The following is a 17,116-nucleotide window of genomic DNA, read 5'->3' as shown; positions in this document are numbered from 1 at the left end:
TTGCAGTCGATCAAGTAGGTCAAGGTGATCGATTCATACCAAAATATTTTGAAAAAATTAAGTAGGTCAAGTATTATAACGTTCGTAAAGCCAGTTACTTATTCGCCGTAGAGGGCGTAGACGCAAAAAAGTTCGCGGAACTGGGGTGGCAAATGGTAGAGTAGGTCAAGGGTGATCGATTCATACCAAAATATTTTGAAAAAATTAAGTAGGTCAAGTATTATAATGTTCGTAAAGCCAGTAACTTATTCGCCGTAGAGGGCGTAGACGCAAAAAAGTTCGCGGAACTGGGGTGGCAAATGATAAAGTAGGTCAAGTGTGATCGATCCATACCAAAATATTTTGAAAAAAATAAGTAGGTCAAGTGTTATAACGTTCGTAAAAGCCAGTTACTTATTCGCCGTAGAGGGCGTAGACGCAAAAAAGTTCGCGGAACTGGGGTGGCAAATGGTAGAGTAGGTCAAGGGTGATCGATTCATACCAAAATATTTTGAAAACATTAAGTAGGTCAAGTGTTATAACGTTTGTAAAAGCCAGTTACTTATTCGCCGTAGAGGGCGTAGACGCAAAAAAGTTCGCGGAACTGGGGTGGCAAATGGTAGAGTAGGTCAAGGGTGATCGATTCATACCAAAATATTTTGAAAAAATTAAGTAGGCAAAGTGTTATAACGTTCGAAAGCCAGTTACTTATTCGCCGTAGAGGGCGTAGATGCAAAAAAGTTCGCGGAACTGGGGTGGCAAATGGTAAAGTAGGTCAAGGGTGATCGATTCATACCAAAATATTTTGAAAAAATTAAGTAGGTCAAGTGTTATAACGTTCGAAAAGCCAGTTACTTATTCGCTGTAGAGGGCGTAGATGCAAAAAAGTTCGCGGAACTGGGGTGGCAAATGTTAAAGTAGGTCAAGGGTGATCGATCCATACCAAAACATTTTGAAAAAAATAAGTAGGTCAAGTGTTATAACATTCGTAAAGCCAGTTACTTATTCGCCGTAGAGGGCGTAGATGCAAAAAAGTTCGCGGAACTGGGGTGGCAAATGGTAAAGTAGGTCAAGGGTGATCGATTCATACCAAAATATTTTGAAAAAAATAAGTAGGTCAAGTGTTATAACGTTCGTAAAAGCCAGTTACTTATTCGCCGTACAGGGCGAAGATGCAAAAAAGTTCGCGGAACTGGGGTGGCAAATGGTAAAGTAGGTCAAGGGTGATCGATCCATACCAAAACATTTTGAAAAAATTAAGTAGGTCAAGTGTTATAACGTTCGTAAAGCCAGTTACTTATTTGCCGTAGAGGGCGTAGACGCAAAAAAGTTCGCAGAACTGGAGTGGCAAATGGTAGAGTAGGTCAAGGGTGATCGATTCATACCAAAACATTTTGAAAAAATTAAGCAGGTCAAGTGTTATAACGTTCGTAAAAGCTAGTTACTTATTCGCCGTAGAGGGTGTAAATGAATAAAATGTTAATGAACTTTGACCGGAAGAAGTAGAGGAGGTCAAGGCTAACATGTTGATGCAATAACAACTCAATTAGACAGTTATTACGTATCAAAATCTGTTTTTAAAAATATTTGTGACTGTCCCTTTAATTGAATTTGAATAAGGAACTAGGAACTAGGAACTAGTAACCAACTTCACAGACATGTTATTAAGGCTTTTAAGCTCTGTCTACACTATCAAACTTTATGTGACAACAAAATATGATGTGCTCATATATGGACATGATGATGTTATATCACTACCATATTTTGGCATATCACTACCATATTTAGACACATCACACTCTTATCAATTGATAGTGTTGACAGACCTTTAGAGAGTGTTGTGACAAAATGGTAAGGAATTTTGGAGGGTTTGAGCCTATCTGTGTCATATTGATTGTATCCTTAGGTAAGGTGCTATATTCCCATTGCCTCATCCTTTAGATGGGATGTAAAGCCATTGGTCGTGTGTACTAGTGCAGCATGTTAAAGAATTTTGTACAAAAATAGTAGGTGATTGTCTTCCAGTGTACTGATCTTGGTATAGGTTCATATGGGACCTAATCTGAATTTGTTCAGTTTCCAGTTAAGTATGAGGACGATAATAATTATATTAACAAATAATATAATCTAAAATTAAATACATCATAATGCTTCATCAATGATCATACCTGTATCAAGAAAATGTTGCTCAAATGCTTGCGTCCACTTTGAAAACGCCCTGTTTGATTCGGTTGCTATGATGTACTTGACCTTAAAACTGCCGTTTTTGCATGTCATTAGGAATGTGTTGAGTCGTTTCCGTACCGCTTGATCAGTAGAGCTTATGACAGTATCCTAAATCAACAAGATATTAATTAGTTCTTAACCTGTGTTCAGACGTTCACAATATTCAGTCATATATCAAGTAATCGTTTAGTCACACACTGTAACTTTTTATATCAGGAATAAAAAAAAAACATTGATGGTGACCTCCATTGAAAAATTGCATGAGAAAACATATTGCACATTTTCTGTAATGGTAAGTATTGATATTTAATGTCTTTTACGAGTGATTGCTAATGATACTATGCCAAAATTGATGACTTATTCTGTTATAGTCATCAATCTACTGAATTGATATCGAACTAGTAAAGTACAGTACTAAGCTATTATACAAATAATGAATGTTGAATGGAGAGACTATTTCATGAGTGAAAAGATTGATTGTACAATTTAGTAAGACAGAGCAAATAGAACAGTGAATGTTATAACAAATAAAATATTCTCTCCATTCAACAAATACGAACAACATTCAATGATAACAAAATGTTAATATTGAAAGTGATAAATATCCTTAGCGTTGCTACTTTAGGGCACTATTTGAAAAATATTGATGTCAGGGCTTAAGTTTAATATTGCACACAACGGTGACAGCTCCCTCCTTTTAATTAATTAACACCTGAAGATTGCGCAATAAGTCATTATGGTAGTTTGTTAAAGATGTATTGTCCCCCTGAAAAAATAATTCTTAACAACATTTTTGTTGAATATGCCATTTTAATGTAACATAATAGTTATCCACTTTGACCAAAAATTGGATTGAAAAAAAATGTATTTACCTGAAAAAAACTGTAATTTAAAGCAAACAATGGTCAAATTAGCTGCCAGCCAATGGGTGTGTGGTTGAATTTAACCATTTATTTTGTCACTTTATAAGTGAAAACATTATTTTTTGGGGTTTTTTTTCTACTGAAGTGATTAACATTATCAAAACTACAAAATAACATATTCAAAGTCTGATTTAATTAATCTTCATTTTTCATGTTTTTGGGGGACAATACATCTTTAAAGAGTCTTACCTTTTGTATTCGAATTGAAGTAACAGGTATAACACTGCCAACATCTTCGGGTTTATTCCAGCATTTTAACTTGCCTTCCTTTAAGACGCACCACTTACGAGTCCATTGCGTTTTGGATCCTACTATCTCCTGGATAAATAAACAATATTTTGATTGTAAAAACACATTATTTAGAAATATTCATAATTGTCTTGTCTACACTATCAAACTTTATGTGACAAAAAAATTGTGATGTGATATGTGTAGACATGATGATGTCATATCACTACCATATTTCAGCACATCACACTTGCTTTGTCAAACTAGTTTGATAGTGTAGACAGAGCTTATAAGGCTTGGAGAAAATAAAGATTGTTAGGGCTAGCAGTTTCATACTGACCCTAATGAGGTCAAGAAACTTGCAGTTTTAGCAATCACAACACATCACATGGCTGTATAGGTGAAAAGACATAAAAACATCCATAATATTTAGATTAAATCCACAAGAGTTCACTTAGTGGTAACAAGAAAAAAATAAGTTCCTTGGACACACAAGATGAAACATCCAATAGATTATAAGTTAAGCCCCTCAGTTTGTTTGTGGCAAGATGAAAAAAGCTAAGTTTTCCTGGGAGGGATAAAATAGTATTAAGAAAAGGAAGTGATCTAACTATTACCTACTTTAGTTCCCAATTGGACACTATGCAATGATGTAGGCGCAATGCTAGTTAGTTGACCAATCACAAGTGACAGTTCGGATGATACATTGTGATGTGATTGGTCAAATTACTTGCATTGCATCTAAGTGGGAAGCAAGGTTAAGATAATTTTTTTCAAATTATATCTTTAATTTTAAAATTAACTTACCTGAAAATTTAAATAACCAGAGACTGTCTCCTCCATCATACATGAAGGCTGAGCTACTAATCGACAACAGAAATGTCCGTAGATTTTTAGTCTATGAGGACATGGTACATCTACAATGAAAATAAAAAAGCTGAGTGTAATAGTACCATTCATTATCACAATTAAGTATCACTTTTCTGAACGTAACCAATCAATAACAATAATAGTTCATTCTTATATAAAACGCATATAAGCAAGCTCTCAATGGGCTGCACATTATTACACCAGCCATTTTTTGGATCAAATACATAAGGAAACATACCCCCGGACCCATAATAATGCAGCTAGAAATCAGCGCAAAGTTGTGTCTTGATCTAACTGGGTACCCATTTAATACACCTGGGTGGGGAGAGGCAAATGTAAGTAAAGTGTCTTGCCTAAGGATACAAGCAATGTGGCGAGAGTTGGATTCGAACTACGATCTCACGATCAACGTCCAACACACAGCACCACATCAATCAAATGATGAATAAGAAATGAATACCTTCTTCTACTTGTAGATCATGTATCTTAATTCCATTGTATACATCTTTTAATGTAAGCTTAGCTTTTGCTACCAAACTAAACCTTGGACCCTTGGTAACTGCATCATCCACAGTCTGAAAAAAAAAAACATCAACCAACCAATTAAAAAATCAGTATAATAACCATAAAAAAACTGAAATACAATACATATCAATTTAAATCATTATTCATCATTATTATTATTAGGGATCCCTTTGGAAACAAGCCTTTGGGCTTAAAGGATTATTCCCTACTTTCAATGTTTTAATTTATCAAGTTCAATGTATTTATTTATTTTCATTCAAATATTATGCTGTTTTATAATTTGTACTGTTCTTGGAAAGCAATAAATATTACTACTTACTAAATAAGATTTTATTTTAATTCATTCAGTTAAATTACTACAGTAGAACCAGGGAGATGTACATCTCCCTGAGTAGAACCCCTTAAGGGAACACATTTTGGTGAAACAAAAGAGGCCAATATATGTCCACAGCCAACACCTACTCAGGGAACACCTACCAGCTACTAGGGAACACCCAGCCATGTGTTGGGTATGGTATTCCTTATAAGGGGTTCTAATACTGTATATGTAGTCATTTAATGGTAAGGTTGGATGGTATGTTCAACAAGTCAGTACAAATGATACTTTCTGTTTAAACGTCATACCAACCCTAAGCTCTGTCTACACTATCAAACAAATCAAACTATCAAAAAAATGTTATGTGCCCAAATATGGCAGTGTTATGCCCAAATATGGTTGGTAGTGATATGACATTATCATGTCCATATATGGCCACATCACATTTTTTTGTCACATAAAGTTTGATATTGTAGACAAGGCTCAACATAGACATTTGGTAGTACAGTACTTTTGATCACTTTCATCATAACTAATTTATCTCAGAAAACTATTTTCCTTGGGCAAGTAACATGTGAAGGTAAATTAAAAGATTAAAAAGGAATGACGCCAAATGACAATTATTCGTAAGTAATATACATTAAAGAAACTAAAATGATAAAATATATAAATATAAAAATATATGATATATTGAAAATGGATGATAGATTGTTCAATATAGTAAGATTATATGCTATATAAAGGTCAAACTTAGAGACAAAAATAGTGTGTGAATATTAGTGTTTACACATGTAAATATTGAATTTTCAAATATTCATGTTTCATTTCAGAACAACGCAGTAAAATATGGATGATTTTATGCTTTCAATATAACTAGAAAAGATATGAGACAACAAGAAAGAATTCATAACGACTAAAAAGATTTAGTTCTAGCCGCCTGTGTATAATGTCAAGGGGAGGGCACCAAGTCCCATGGGAAAGAGAGGGTGGGGTGGGTGGTGTCTTTTTCTACAAATAGGGGCAAGCATAAGTAACTAAAGAAAAGATATTTTCAGACCAAATAGTTTGCCTGCTGGCTGTAAGGTTTGGCCTATTTACCAATACTTTCACTGGTGGTCTCTAGTTTAAAAAAAAAGGGGGGGGGGGAGGGTTGTTTAAACCCTATAAACCCCCATGGCTACAGGTCTGGGGATGGTCATCAGTATTAATGCAATCAGTGGGTAATACTGTAGTTCAAACTATAAACTAAGACAAGAATTAGTTCCTTACTACTTTATTCCCTATCAGGTTTTTCACTTGTAATTAAACGGCTATTTGAGTAAAACGGTTTGCATTATCCTTTTTAAAAATTCATATCCTGTAATACTTAATACCCTATTTTGCATTAATTTCTTGTTTATGCCTTTCTGGCTATACCATTTCTGTGAGACTGCTAAACATTATTTCTAATTAGAATTTTATAATCTGTTACAAATCCACCGACAGTATTAACAACAAAACTGTTTATTTTAATTAGAAATAAAACATGTGTTTCTATTGAACGAAATGATTTATTACTAAACCCCTCCCCCTTCCCACACATCCAAGTGGCACCTAATATCGATCGCTTCGGATGAAGCCTCTGATTTAATTTCTGCAATGGATCTAACCTTTTTCATTATCTTAATTTCTCAATGCAAGGCCATTTACTAAGAGCCTAACAAAGACAGTCTCATAATTTTACTTCGTTTGAGCTATGTACTTACAAACGAGCTGCAAGTAGCCTAAGAACAGCATAAACAATAGATGATTGAGAACAGATAAAGTGGGGAGGAAGTTAGACACAAAACTACAGTATCGTGTGATGCAACCAGTGGACATAATCATAAATTCAATCTTGTACGTAAGTTTTCATTTTAATATAATTGATTGAGATTCCTTCTGTATAGGGCACATAACAATACAACGTACGGTAGTTATCTATGCATTAAAAAATATCAGTTATTAATATGTTAATTTAAAGGCATAGAGAAACTCTATTAATTAATTTATAAATAAACGATGATGAAACCTGTGAGAATGAGAAAAAGCCATCAAAACTGAGATTCAAACAGAATTTTTCTGCTTGATATGACAGACATTCTACCATTAAATATTGTTGTTATAATAATATAATTTGTACATCATTTAATAGATGTAAATAAACTTATAGCATAAATTATGTTTCAGCTATTTGAAATATAAAAAGAGAAACACATTTTAGTGGTACTGTAGGTTGGCGCCTAACTTTCTTATTACAGTATTCTAACAGACCTGGGTCCAAATCTTGATAAAAGTGCTCTAGGAATCATGATTTTTTTTTTTATTGTGAGTTGTTTTTTTTTGGAGAGAGTGCAATATTAACTTGTATAAACTTGTTTTCATTGCAAACTTAGATTATAAGATTACATTAATAAGTTAATAATAAGTTGTTTCTTTGAAATATATTAAATGAATGAATGATTAACAGATCTAGATTTGTGTGGAATCATTTCTGCTCTAGTAAGCTTGTTTTTCATCTTATGATAATTCATAAAGATGTTTCTTGAAGGCATATATATTAATTATGTCTTGAAAACATGACAGCTTGTGACATGTCCAATATCGTCAGAAACAGTTTTTTTTATTAGTTTGCCTAATCTTAAATTTCAGAATCAATGTTTATTATTATATCATTAAAAAACAGGTGATATTTAATGAAGAGTTAATAGAAAATGGATTGACACGTTTATTTCAGTTCTTGTCATATTAAGTTTTAAGTACGGTACTAATATAATTTGGTTTTATTACATTATTCATATTGAAGGGTTCAATTTTTGTAAAATAAGACTTTTTGCCATTTTGCAGTAGGTATTTTTTGCTTTAAATCATATTTTTTTCAACAAAATAATTTTGTTTTCGATCCAGTTTTTGTTTTATTCATATTTAAGGGTTCAATTTTTGTCCCCCAAAAACATGAAAAATAAAGACTAATAAAATCAGACTTTAAATAGGCCATTTTGCAGTTTTAATAATGTTATTCACTTCGTAGAAAAAAAAATTAAAATTTTTTCAGGAAAAAATCTATCTATATATAAGTATTGTAGTTTTTGTAACATTTAATTAATTAAATTAACTAAATGATTAATTAATACAGCTCTTGAATTTGATTAATTAAACTGCCCATGCCAATAAAGCTATTGAAGCTCAATTCAAATCACTCATAATGAGTTCACGAGAAACTTGCTACTACTAGCCTTAGAGTATTATGATAATTACAGTTTTGTATTATCTTTTTATATATTATAAGCAAGCATATGTACTTGGAATGGCAACACATTTTTACTATATTTACATGCATCTGTTTTACACATATGTTACTGCAAAGACCAATTTACACCGACGAGCGGTAACAATATAGAATCTATGTTATTCCTTATGACCATAAAATAAATAAATAAAAAATTGGCCTTATTATACTCCTCTATTTGTATATTCAGTAGAAAAAAAACAGAAAAAAAATGTCAAAGCCCATATTAATAGTACCGCTAATAGCTGATAAAACTTCTAAAAAATCTACTACTCGAACTGTAAAAACTTACTATAGATGTGGTCATCATGGCCGCCTGCGTCTTCTTACCAGCACTCTTACCCAGAGATGTAGAGAAGGAATTTAGTTTTCGTCGTATCTTTTGCGGGGTACTGGCAATAGTTAGGTCGTTATGTAAGTTGTACGAGTAGACTTCAAGATGAAATGCAAAGTCGTGAGAGATATTTTCACTGAAAGAAAAAGTATTATTTCATAAAGTTAGAACAAATGGATGTATTCATTTCTACATGTTATTATACCTGTAGTAAAAAAATGTTAAAACAATAATTTTATTCAGCAATCACCTTCTACAATGCATGCTGTACTTAAGCGCAGCTTAAAGTTACAGTACGTCTACAGTAACTATAGGTAGCTATATTTGGACTATACATTATGTGATTTAAAAGCAAACTAACTTAATTTTGAAGAATAACACTTTCGGAACAGAAATATTAATGTAATTCATTTTAATTGTTGTTAAGCTCTGTCTACACAATCAAACTATTTTGACAGAAGTGTGATTTGCCTAAATATGGTAGTGATATGCCTAAATATGGTTGATATGACATCATCATGTCCATATATGGGCACATCACATTTTTTTGTCACATAAAGTTTGATAGTGTAGACAGAGCCGATAATAACCGATAGTAATTACAGTAAGTTAATAACCATAATTATGGTTAAGTCAGAACCAATTTAGATTGTATCTCTGGAAACGTGACATAAATACGTTTTATTGTCGTCACAACTTTCAATAAGTGCCTGTAACTTACTTTTGTTGTGGACTGTTGTTGTTCAATAACAATAATAACAATAAATTTAATTGAAGCAAGCAGAAAAAAATAATTGAAACTGCCTTGTCATTTTAAGTTATTTAAAGAAAATGTTCTAATAAAGGAAAATTGTTATATTTTGATCTGCTGAAGATTAGCGGGTGGAAGTACAGTATAGTTACTGTAAGGTTTGTTGACCGTTGTTGCTTTCCACTTAACTGACCATTAGGATCATTGGACTGTAATGCCCTCTATTTTATATATATATATATATTTGTATTTGGTTGAACAAAATAGCATAAATTTATTAAATATTAAAGTACTAAGCACTGAGTGTGCTGGTAAGAATAAATGTAGGTTACACTCACCATAGAGAAAAAAAAACAAGTTTACAGCCTTAAATTTAAACTCTTGTAAGCTCTGTCTACACTACCAAACCAGATTGATAAAAAAAGTGTGATGTGCCCAAATATGGTATTGATATGACATCATCATGTCCATATGGGCACATCACATCTTTTGTCAAATAAAGTTTGATAGTGTAGACAGAGCTTAAATTTACTCCCTTGCCCTAAGGTGTTTGTACTACTGTAACTACAGTATATACATGGTCAATGCCATAAACAACACTTCGTTAAAGACAGAATTCAAAGATAGCATATTAGTCTATAATATTAAAGTCAATATATAATTTATTGAGCATTAGACTACTGTACAATACAGCAGGATAAATCAATGAAACGGCAAAGAATACCGCTAAGCTGCACTATCTTGTAACTAATGCTAGGTCATTTATAAACTAAATAAAATCGAAGTTCAATATCTTATTCATATTTATATCACTTTCATTCATACAAATATAATACAAAACTGTTCTTCTGTGGTACAGTTAATTTTGTATGAGAAGTGAATACTAAATGGGAGAAAATCCTATTTTAGTGTTATTTTCCATTTTGTATGTTTGTTGTATATGGAATTTTATTCTGAATGAAGTGATCAATCAATCAATACTTTATTGAATGCAAATCTTTATTTTAACCACTCATTTATTTCACTCCCTAGTGACTGTTAATCACGTATCTTTACACTCCTTGTACTGTATACCTCCTTAGCACTTTACTACAGTATACTCAGCACAGTCAACATCACCATTGAGTTAACACATTTTCAGAATTCTACAGTTGTACATTGGTAAAAAATTATCTGGTATTCAGAGACTGGTTTCGGGAGAGTTGATATTCATGGAGAGAAATTGAAATTATTTCTTAAGCGCTGTCTACACTATCAAACTAGTTTGACAAAGAAAGTGTGATGTGCCCAAATATGGTAGTGATATGACATCATCATGTCCATTTATGGGCACATCACATTTTTTTGTCACATAAAGTTTGATACTGTAGACAAGCCTTTATATTGAAATGTGTGTGTGTTAGTGCAACATAAAAGGTACTATACTGTGTTTACTGTTGAAATGACAGATAATATTTTCTGTCAAACTGTGTCATTATTAAAAACTAATCAAATCGGAACTTTTGACAAAACTATTGAATTAAATCAACTGTGTAATATTGTATAGATATTAATTGAAGCTTAACAGGCAGTGAAAATATCGCAAGGTTGTTGTTCACAATGGCTAGAATCTTTGAAAAGTAAAATAGCTAGTCATGTGTATGAAAATGATTGCATTCATTACGTTAAACACTTCATTTACACAATCTGACATTTCGAATCAGTCAGGATTATTATCTTATTCTTAGGATTTTCTTTATAATCAAGGTTAGTATTATGATTTATAAGACAGTTTTAAGGGTAGAATATTCTGGTTGTTAAATGTAAAAATCGTAGTGTTTCTTCTTTTAATATTTTTATTTTGGATTGAAATTCATCGGCAAGGGTTCGAGGCTCACTTGCTCCATGGTTCTGGTGGTAGAACAAATCTTCTTGAATAAGGACTATAAACCATAGGTCCAGTGTACACATCTAGCTCATGTGCACTTTAAAGAACCTAATACATCTTTCGAGATGATTAGGGGGTTACCCCGGTGTACTACATCACAGCCACTGACCCTCTGGGAGACCAGTCTTTGACTGAAGAGGTAAATAAATAACAAATTCAAATTCATAAAAAACATGAACAACATTGGGTACAGTAATAACGATTCAAATATTGAATTTCAGCCTGTGTATAGCAAGTCATTTTTTAAGAAGGTTCACGAACTGAGGCTTAAAATTATCTGAACAAATTTGCTTATATTTGACTGAAAGAATTTATGATGAATGACTTAGCAAAAGAAAAAAAAAAGTTCTGTCATTAGCAATTTGTATTTATTACGATTCATTACTTAGATCTAAACATATTCAACATCAAATGCATTTATTACTGTAGTATATATTCTAATATCTAACGTTCTCTCAATTGACATAAATAAGAAAAAGACAGGACATTAAGAGATACATAAATTTAATGTTCTCTAGCTAACACTTAGCTACACTCTTAACAGCAGTCTTTAGATGAGAAATTTAAATGACACGACAGTAAGTGCTTATATATATTTTTCTTACAACTTTTGGAATTTTAATTGTTATTTGTGCATGAAAACATTATATTCTTATATTGGATATTATTGTTGAGTACTGACACTATTTGTTTTCTAGCATAGATAAGAATAATTTACAGTATGTGGTAGTCCTTATACAAATAATTAATGTTTATGAGTTGAATGGTAAGAATATTTCATGAGTTCAAAAATTGACTGCTCTACTTAACAAGGCGGAGCCGAGTTAAACATTTTTCAATTAATGAAATATTCTCTCCATTCAACGAATATAAAACAATAATTATTTGTTTTATAACACACCTACATTTATTCAAGTTATCCATCGTAAATCATTGACGAATGCTAGGCTGGGAAGCTAGGCCATTAAAAAAGGCAGTGATCCAACTTCGACCGGCATCAGGCAACAACAACAATTCTCAAAGTTATATTAACTATAGATAATTCACAGAGTTAAAGAAAGATTGAAAATAATGGCATTTTCTATCCATCAATATTTTGATTTGTAACTCCAGATAAATCAAATTCTTTGAACAGAACATGTTCTGAAACACTATTTTCTTTTTACGATTTACATAAATGTTGTAGGAAAATGGTTTTCAAATGATATTAACAAAAAGAGTATGGAATTTAAAGGAATTCGTTGGCTTAAAAGTTTAAAATGAGAAATCAGTGCGGTGCATTTAGCAACATTCTGGACATCAAACAATACTTGTTCATCATTATCTTCTAAGGTGTATTTCAGAAATTGCGAATTAAAACATGCTCTTGGCCTACATAAACAGTTTTTGTTGTGAGAAAAAAAGTATGACCGATAGGCTTTGAACCCTGGTCCTGAGATTTAAGGAATCTTAACCTTCAACTCTACTTGATCACAGAATGTCTTTCTCCTAGGCCTGGCTTTGAATGGCAACATGTTAATCGGAAACTAGGGATTATCTCTAGCCATATAAGCTTGTCAAGGCTTGACCGAAGACTTACTTTACTACATGCTTCGCAACATTTAGAATTTCTCTGAGCAATTTCAAAGATTATACTACAATCTTAACCAGAGTCATGTGCAGTTGAAATAATTTATTGAATAAATCAATTATAATAATTTCTATTTTTCTTCTTTCAGTCGACCGTACTTTAGACACAACAAATATAATAAAACATGTCGGACATAAACAGCAACGGATCACTTCAATGTACTATTTGTTGCGATGAGAACATTCTACCGGAAAAACTACAAACGTTAGATTGTAACCACACGCTATGTCAGGAATGTATCGGCGACATTACTGCAAAAAACAACGAGAAACTGATTCTTTGCCCAGAATGCAACCAAGTCAACTTTTTGCCATCGATCAAAACGCCTAGTTGTCTATGCGTTGAAAAACCGGATTTTTACATGCACACGACAAGGCCTAAGAGTCCGCTATCGAGTCCAAAGCGGTCACGGAGCCCTATCAGTCTGCACTCTCCAACCATAGGGAGAATGATTAACCCAGGTCAGCAAATTCTCTATGCTCAGGTTAAGGAATTACGTAAAGATTTGAAAAACACAGCCCGACAAGAGAATTCAAACGGGCACAAAACAGAGAAGCATTACGGAAAGGTCAAAGGTCAGATTGAGGCTCAATTCAATGAGATTGTTGAAACCTTAACAACAAGAAAAAAAGACGTCATAGGTAAGCCATTTAATCTTTTAATCAAAAGAAATTCTGCAATTAATTTTCTAAAATTAGCTTTTCTATTTTAGTATTGGTCAACAGAGAATAAACAGACTGAAATCCACAATGATACAACTTCCTCTAATAAAAATTGACAATGGAAAAATAATCCACTATATACCTACAGTAATATCAATATTAAAAATATCAATATTAAAAATAGTCGCATAAATAAGAATTAATTGGTAAATGATATTGATAGGAATGAATTCATATTTAAGGTTATTGTGGATAATGGCCTAAATACATATCGCAAATCTTCTAATTGTAACCCTGGGTTAGTATTCTTTGATTGTTTTTTATGGTGGGTTACCATTAGAAGGGGGTTACTATTAGAGTAGTGGGTTACTATTACTAATTGTAAATTAGGCACTTGAAAATAGTAACCCACCCCCAACTATTCCCAAAATAATAAAACAGTACGAATAAACAAATGTTTGAACTCTAACTTTATTTTATAAACTCAAAAACACTCAATCCTCCCCCACTCCCAAGATCAACATGCATTATCTCCTTATTTTCAAAATACAGATGCATCATAAACGACCAGTCTTCATAATGGCATTTTGTCAATAGTTTTTGTGACTCTATTATTAACCCCATGGGTTACTATTAGAGTAGTGGGTTATTATTATAGATTGACTTATAAGGTGGGTTACTATTAGAAGGGGAGTTACTATTAGAAGGGGGGTTACTATTAGAGTGTTGGTTACTATTAGTATTAGAAGATTTACGGTACAGTAGACAAGCATTGTTTTATACAGGTGTAATAATAAAATTACACATTAGGAATTTATTATACAGTAGAAACTCTAAGTATTAAGGGGACACTGTTGCGACCATAACACAGTTTCCCGTTAATAAGAGTTCCCTCTTAAAATAGACATTTCATTGAGAAGGGGAGGTGGATGAAAAACACATTCCCTTGTTTTGCGTTTTTTTCAACACATGATAATTTTACAATATTTTTAAATTTTAAACCCTCAGCATCGCTCAATTTGGAGTTAAACAAAGAACGATCAAAGCGTGACAAATCACGGGCCAAAATACAACGACATCTTCGTTTCTGGACAAAGTTTGAGGGCGAGCTGAAAACGTCAAAACAGTATTCTGAGCCAGAGATAGACGCCATGACAGTAAAGTGTACAAATCTACAAAAGGAACTACAACTATCCGCCGAGCAAGCCACAGTACAAACACGACGTATGACCTTTGATTCGGCTAAGGTCGATGATCTTAAATTACTAGCATCCAATTTTGGTAGATTGATGAATGTTGATGTAGATAATTAAAACTTATTTTATATTACTGTATATTTCTGGATTCTTAATACGATACCCATAAAGGCCACGTGCAGGCAAAACATTTCAACCGCATTCCAATATAATATATATTTTATTTTATTTTATTTTTATATATTTTGCTCTATGTTTCTTGCTTCATTTAAAAAAATTTTGTTGGTGTTTTTTTTTTAAAAAGCACTTAATTAATAATTAGGAGGCATTCAAAAATGTATGAAAACATTTCATTAGATGACTATTATAGGTAATTTAACTTGAATCTTAAATTTTTTGTGTTTTTATTCAACCTCATATGTTTATTTTCAAGATTACAAATTATCCACCATAAACTCACATAACTTTATTTGCAATTTTATCATTATCTGGAGAATTGAAGTCACCAACTATGTTATGGACTTGTAAGTATGTAACTAATGAAAAATGAAGTCAGAGTGGTTTTCATGCCAAATTCTGTATTTAAGAAATTCATGTTTTTTTTGTCACATTTGTCACATAAAGTTTGATAGTGTAGACAGAGCTTAACAAATGTTTTTTTCGTCACATTTGTCAGATAAAGTTTGATAGTGTAGACAGAGCTTAACAAATGTAAAGGTGATAACATATCAGCTTATTGTACGATCTACTATCATGTGTTTATGAACCAATTTAGATACTAATATCTCCTCTCCTGTTTTAATAACAGATAATGGATTGAGTGGACTCTTAATATAAATCTAGTCATTAATTAATAAGTTAATTGCGAGCAAGGTGGTGCTTTGAATAGGTCATTGAACTTTAACATCTATTGAATGGTTACAAAGGTTAGACTTAGACACCGCTCACTTTGAATACCACAACTCACCCAATTTCATTTAGCTACCAAAAGAAATTATGTTGCATTGTACTTCATATATAACAGAACAATTATTGCATTACAATGTGGATTTCAGAGGCTATTGTATTGAATGAAATGGTTGGAATGTTAATATATTTATTTATAACTATTATTTCTTTTAGTATTCTTAACACATTGTCTGTTTCCCTGTATTTTCTCAATGGGTTTAACAAAACTAAAGTCATGTAGGGTGTTACCAATAGGCAGGACCAATCACTTTCAATAATGTAGAGGGCAGTATACAAATTAAATGAATACTGAATGTACTGAACAATTAATTTATGTTGAAGAAGTTGTATATTTCTTTTATGTAAAATATAACTAATATAAATATGTTTCTTAAGGCTGTTAATTAATTTTAAGTATTTTTAGAAGATTTGAATTATTTGTGAATATTACTAAAATTGTATTTGTTTAGCATACTTCGCAGTACACAATTAAAGTAACTGCTGGACTTAATATAATATTTTGATATTTTTTTCACAATCAACCTATTTTATTTAGTTTTATAATTAAGTTTTATAGTAAAATAGTATTAAACTTATTTCACTACCTATAAAAATGTTTCTCATCTGTTGTTCATTTCAATGGGTTATCAATCAATTACAGGTAATCAAAGGAAAAACAAATCAATCAAACAATCACAGGAAAACAAATAATATAAAAAAACAAAACAAGTTATGACATCATCAAAACAAGTTTATGACATCATCAAAACAAAGTAATGACATCATCAAAACTACTTACAAAGTAATGACATCATCAAAACTACTTACAAAGTAATGACATCATCAAAACTGATATCAGTTGACTGGCGATCAACATTTGTCACCATTTCCGTGTCATATATCTCAGTTCCAATCTTCAGTAAACAAAAAACAGCATATCTATTGTGGTCTGAAATTAAGATAATAAATAATGTGATTTTAGGAATTCGTTCAAAAAAAGTATTTTTACGATCAGTTGAAAAACCGTTAAAGTCTATCTAACCGATTAAAAAAAAAAAAGTTTGACCTTTCCTATTGACTTTGAATTGTTATTACACATCAACATTTGGTCTTGATATTTAAGCCAACTCCCAAATCTTCAGGTGGGATTAGTATGGTATGGTAACCAAATAAAAATCCTGGCGTCAGAAATGATATGCTCAGTGACTACTGAGGCAAGTATTTTAACTATCTTTACACCTGAGATCTTGGCACTAAACACCATAAATATTAGGAGATAATAATGATACACTTT

General features: G+C 32.0%; 2 protein-coding genes across 2 annotated transcripts in view; one reads left to right on the top strand and one right to left on the bottom strand.

Moving 5' to 3' along the window:
* The window catches only part of LOC144837631 (rhotekin-2-like), a 33,957-nt gene that overhangs the window by 4,142 nt on the left and 12,699 nt on the right, over positions 1 to 17,116 (bottom strand). Inside the window, exons 4-9 of the mRNA XM_078692827.1 lie at positions 16,651 to 16,771; positions 8,667 to 8,844; positions 4,687 to 4,801; positions 4,164 to 4,273; positions 3,318 to 3,446; positions 2,148 to 2,313 (exon numbers count right to left, since the gene is read on the bottom strand). Coding sequence (XP_078548953.1) covers positions 2,148 to 2,313; positions 3,318 to 3,446; positions 4,164 to 4,273; positions 4,687 to 4,801; positions 8,667 to 8,844; positions 16,651 to 16,771 — 819 coding nt within the window. The remainder of the gene's footprint in view (positions 1 to 2,147; positions 2,314 to 3,317; positions 3,447 to 4,163; positions 4,274 to 4,686; positions 4,802 to 8,666; positions 8,845 to 16,650; positions 16,772 to 17,116) is intronic.
* On the top strand, positions 11,100 to 15,069 carry LOC144838519 (uncharacterized). The gene is made up of 3 exons (XM_078693916.1): positions 11,100 to 11,205; positions 13,105 to 13,657; positions 14,687 to 15,069. The coding sequence occupies exons 2-3, from the start codon at positions 13,141 to 13,143 to the stop codon at positions 14,989 to 14,991; spliced, it is 822 nt and encodes a 273-aa protein (XP_078550042.1). The 5' UTR covers positions 11,100 to 11,205; positions 13,105 to 13,140; the 3' UTR covers positions 14,992 to 15,069.

This window comes from Antedon bifida, chromosome 3 (assembly GCF_963402885.1).
Source record: "Antedon bifida chromosome 3, ecAntBifi1.1, whole genome shotgun sequence".
NCBI lineage: Eukaryota > Metazoa > Echinodermata > Crinoidea > Comatulida > Antedonidae > Antedon > Antedon bifida.
The sequence above is the reverse complement of the archived record's forward strand: the minus strand, read 5'-3'. Positions and strand labels throughout refer to the sequence as shown.

Excerpts from the sequence above, each read along its gene's own strand:
- LOC144838519 (XM_078693916.1), top strand. The coding sequence starts at position 13,141 with ATGTCGGACATAAACAGCAACGGATCACTTCAATGTACTATTTGTTGC. Across the intron at positions 13,658-14,686 it reads AAGAAAAAAAGACGTCATAG|CATCGCTCAATTTGGAGTTA; the intron begins GTAAGCCATTTA and ends TTAAACCCTCAG.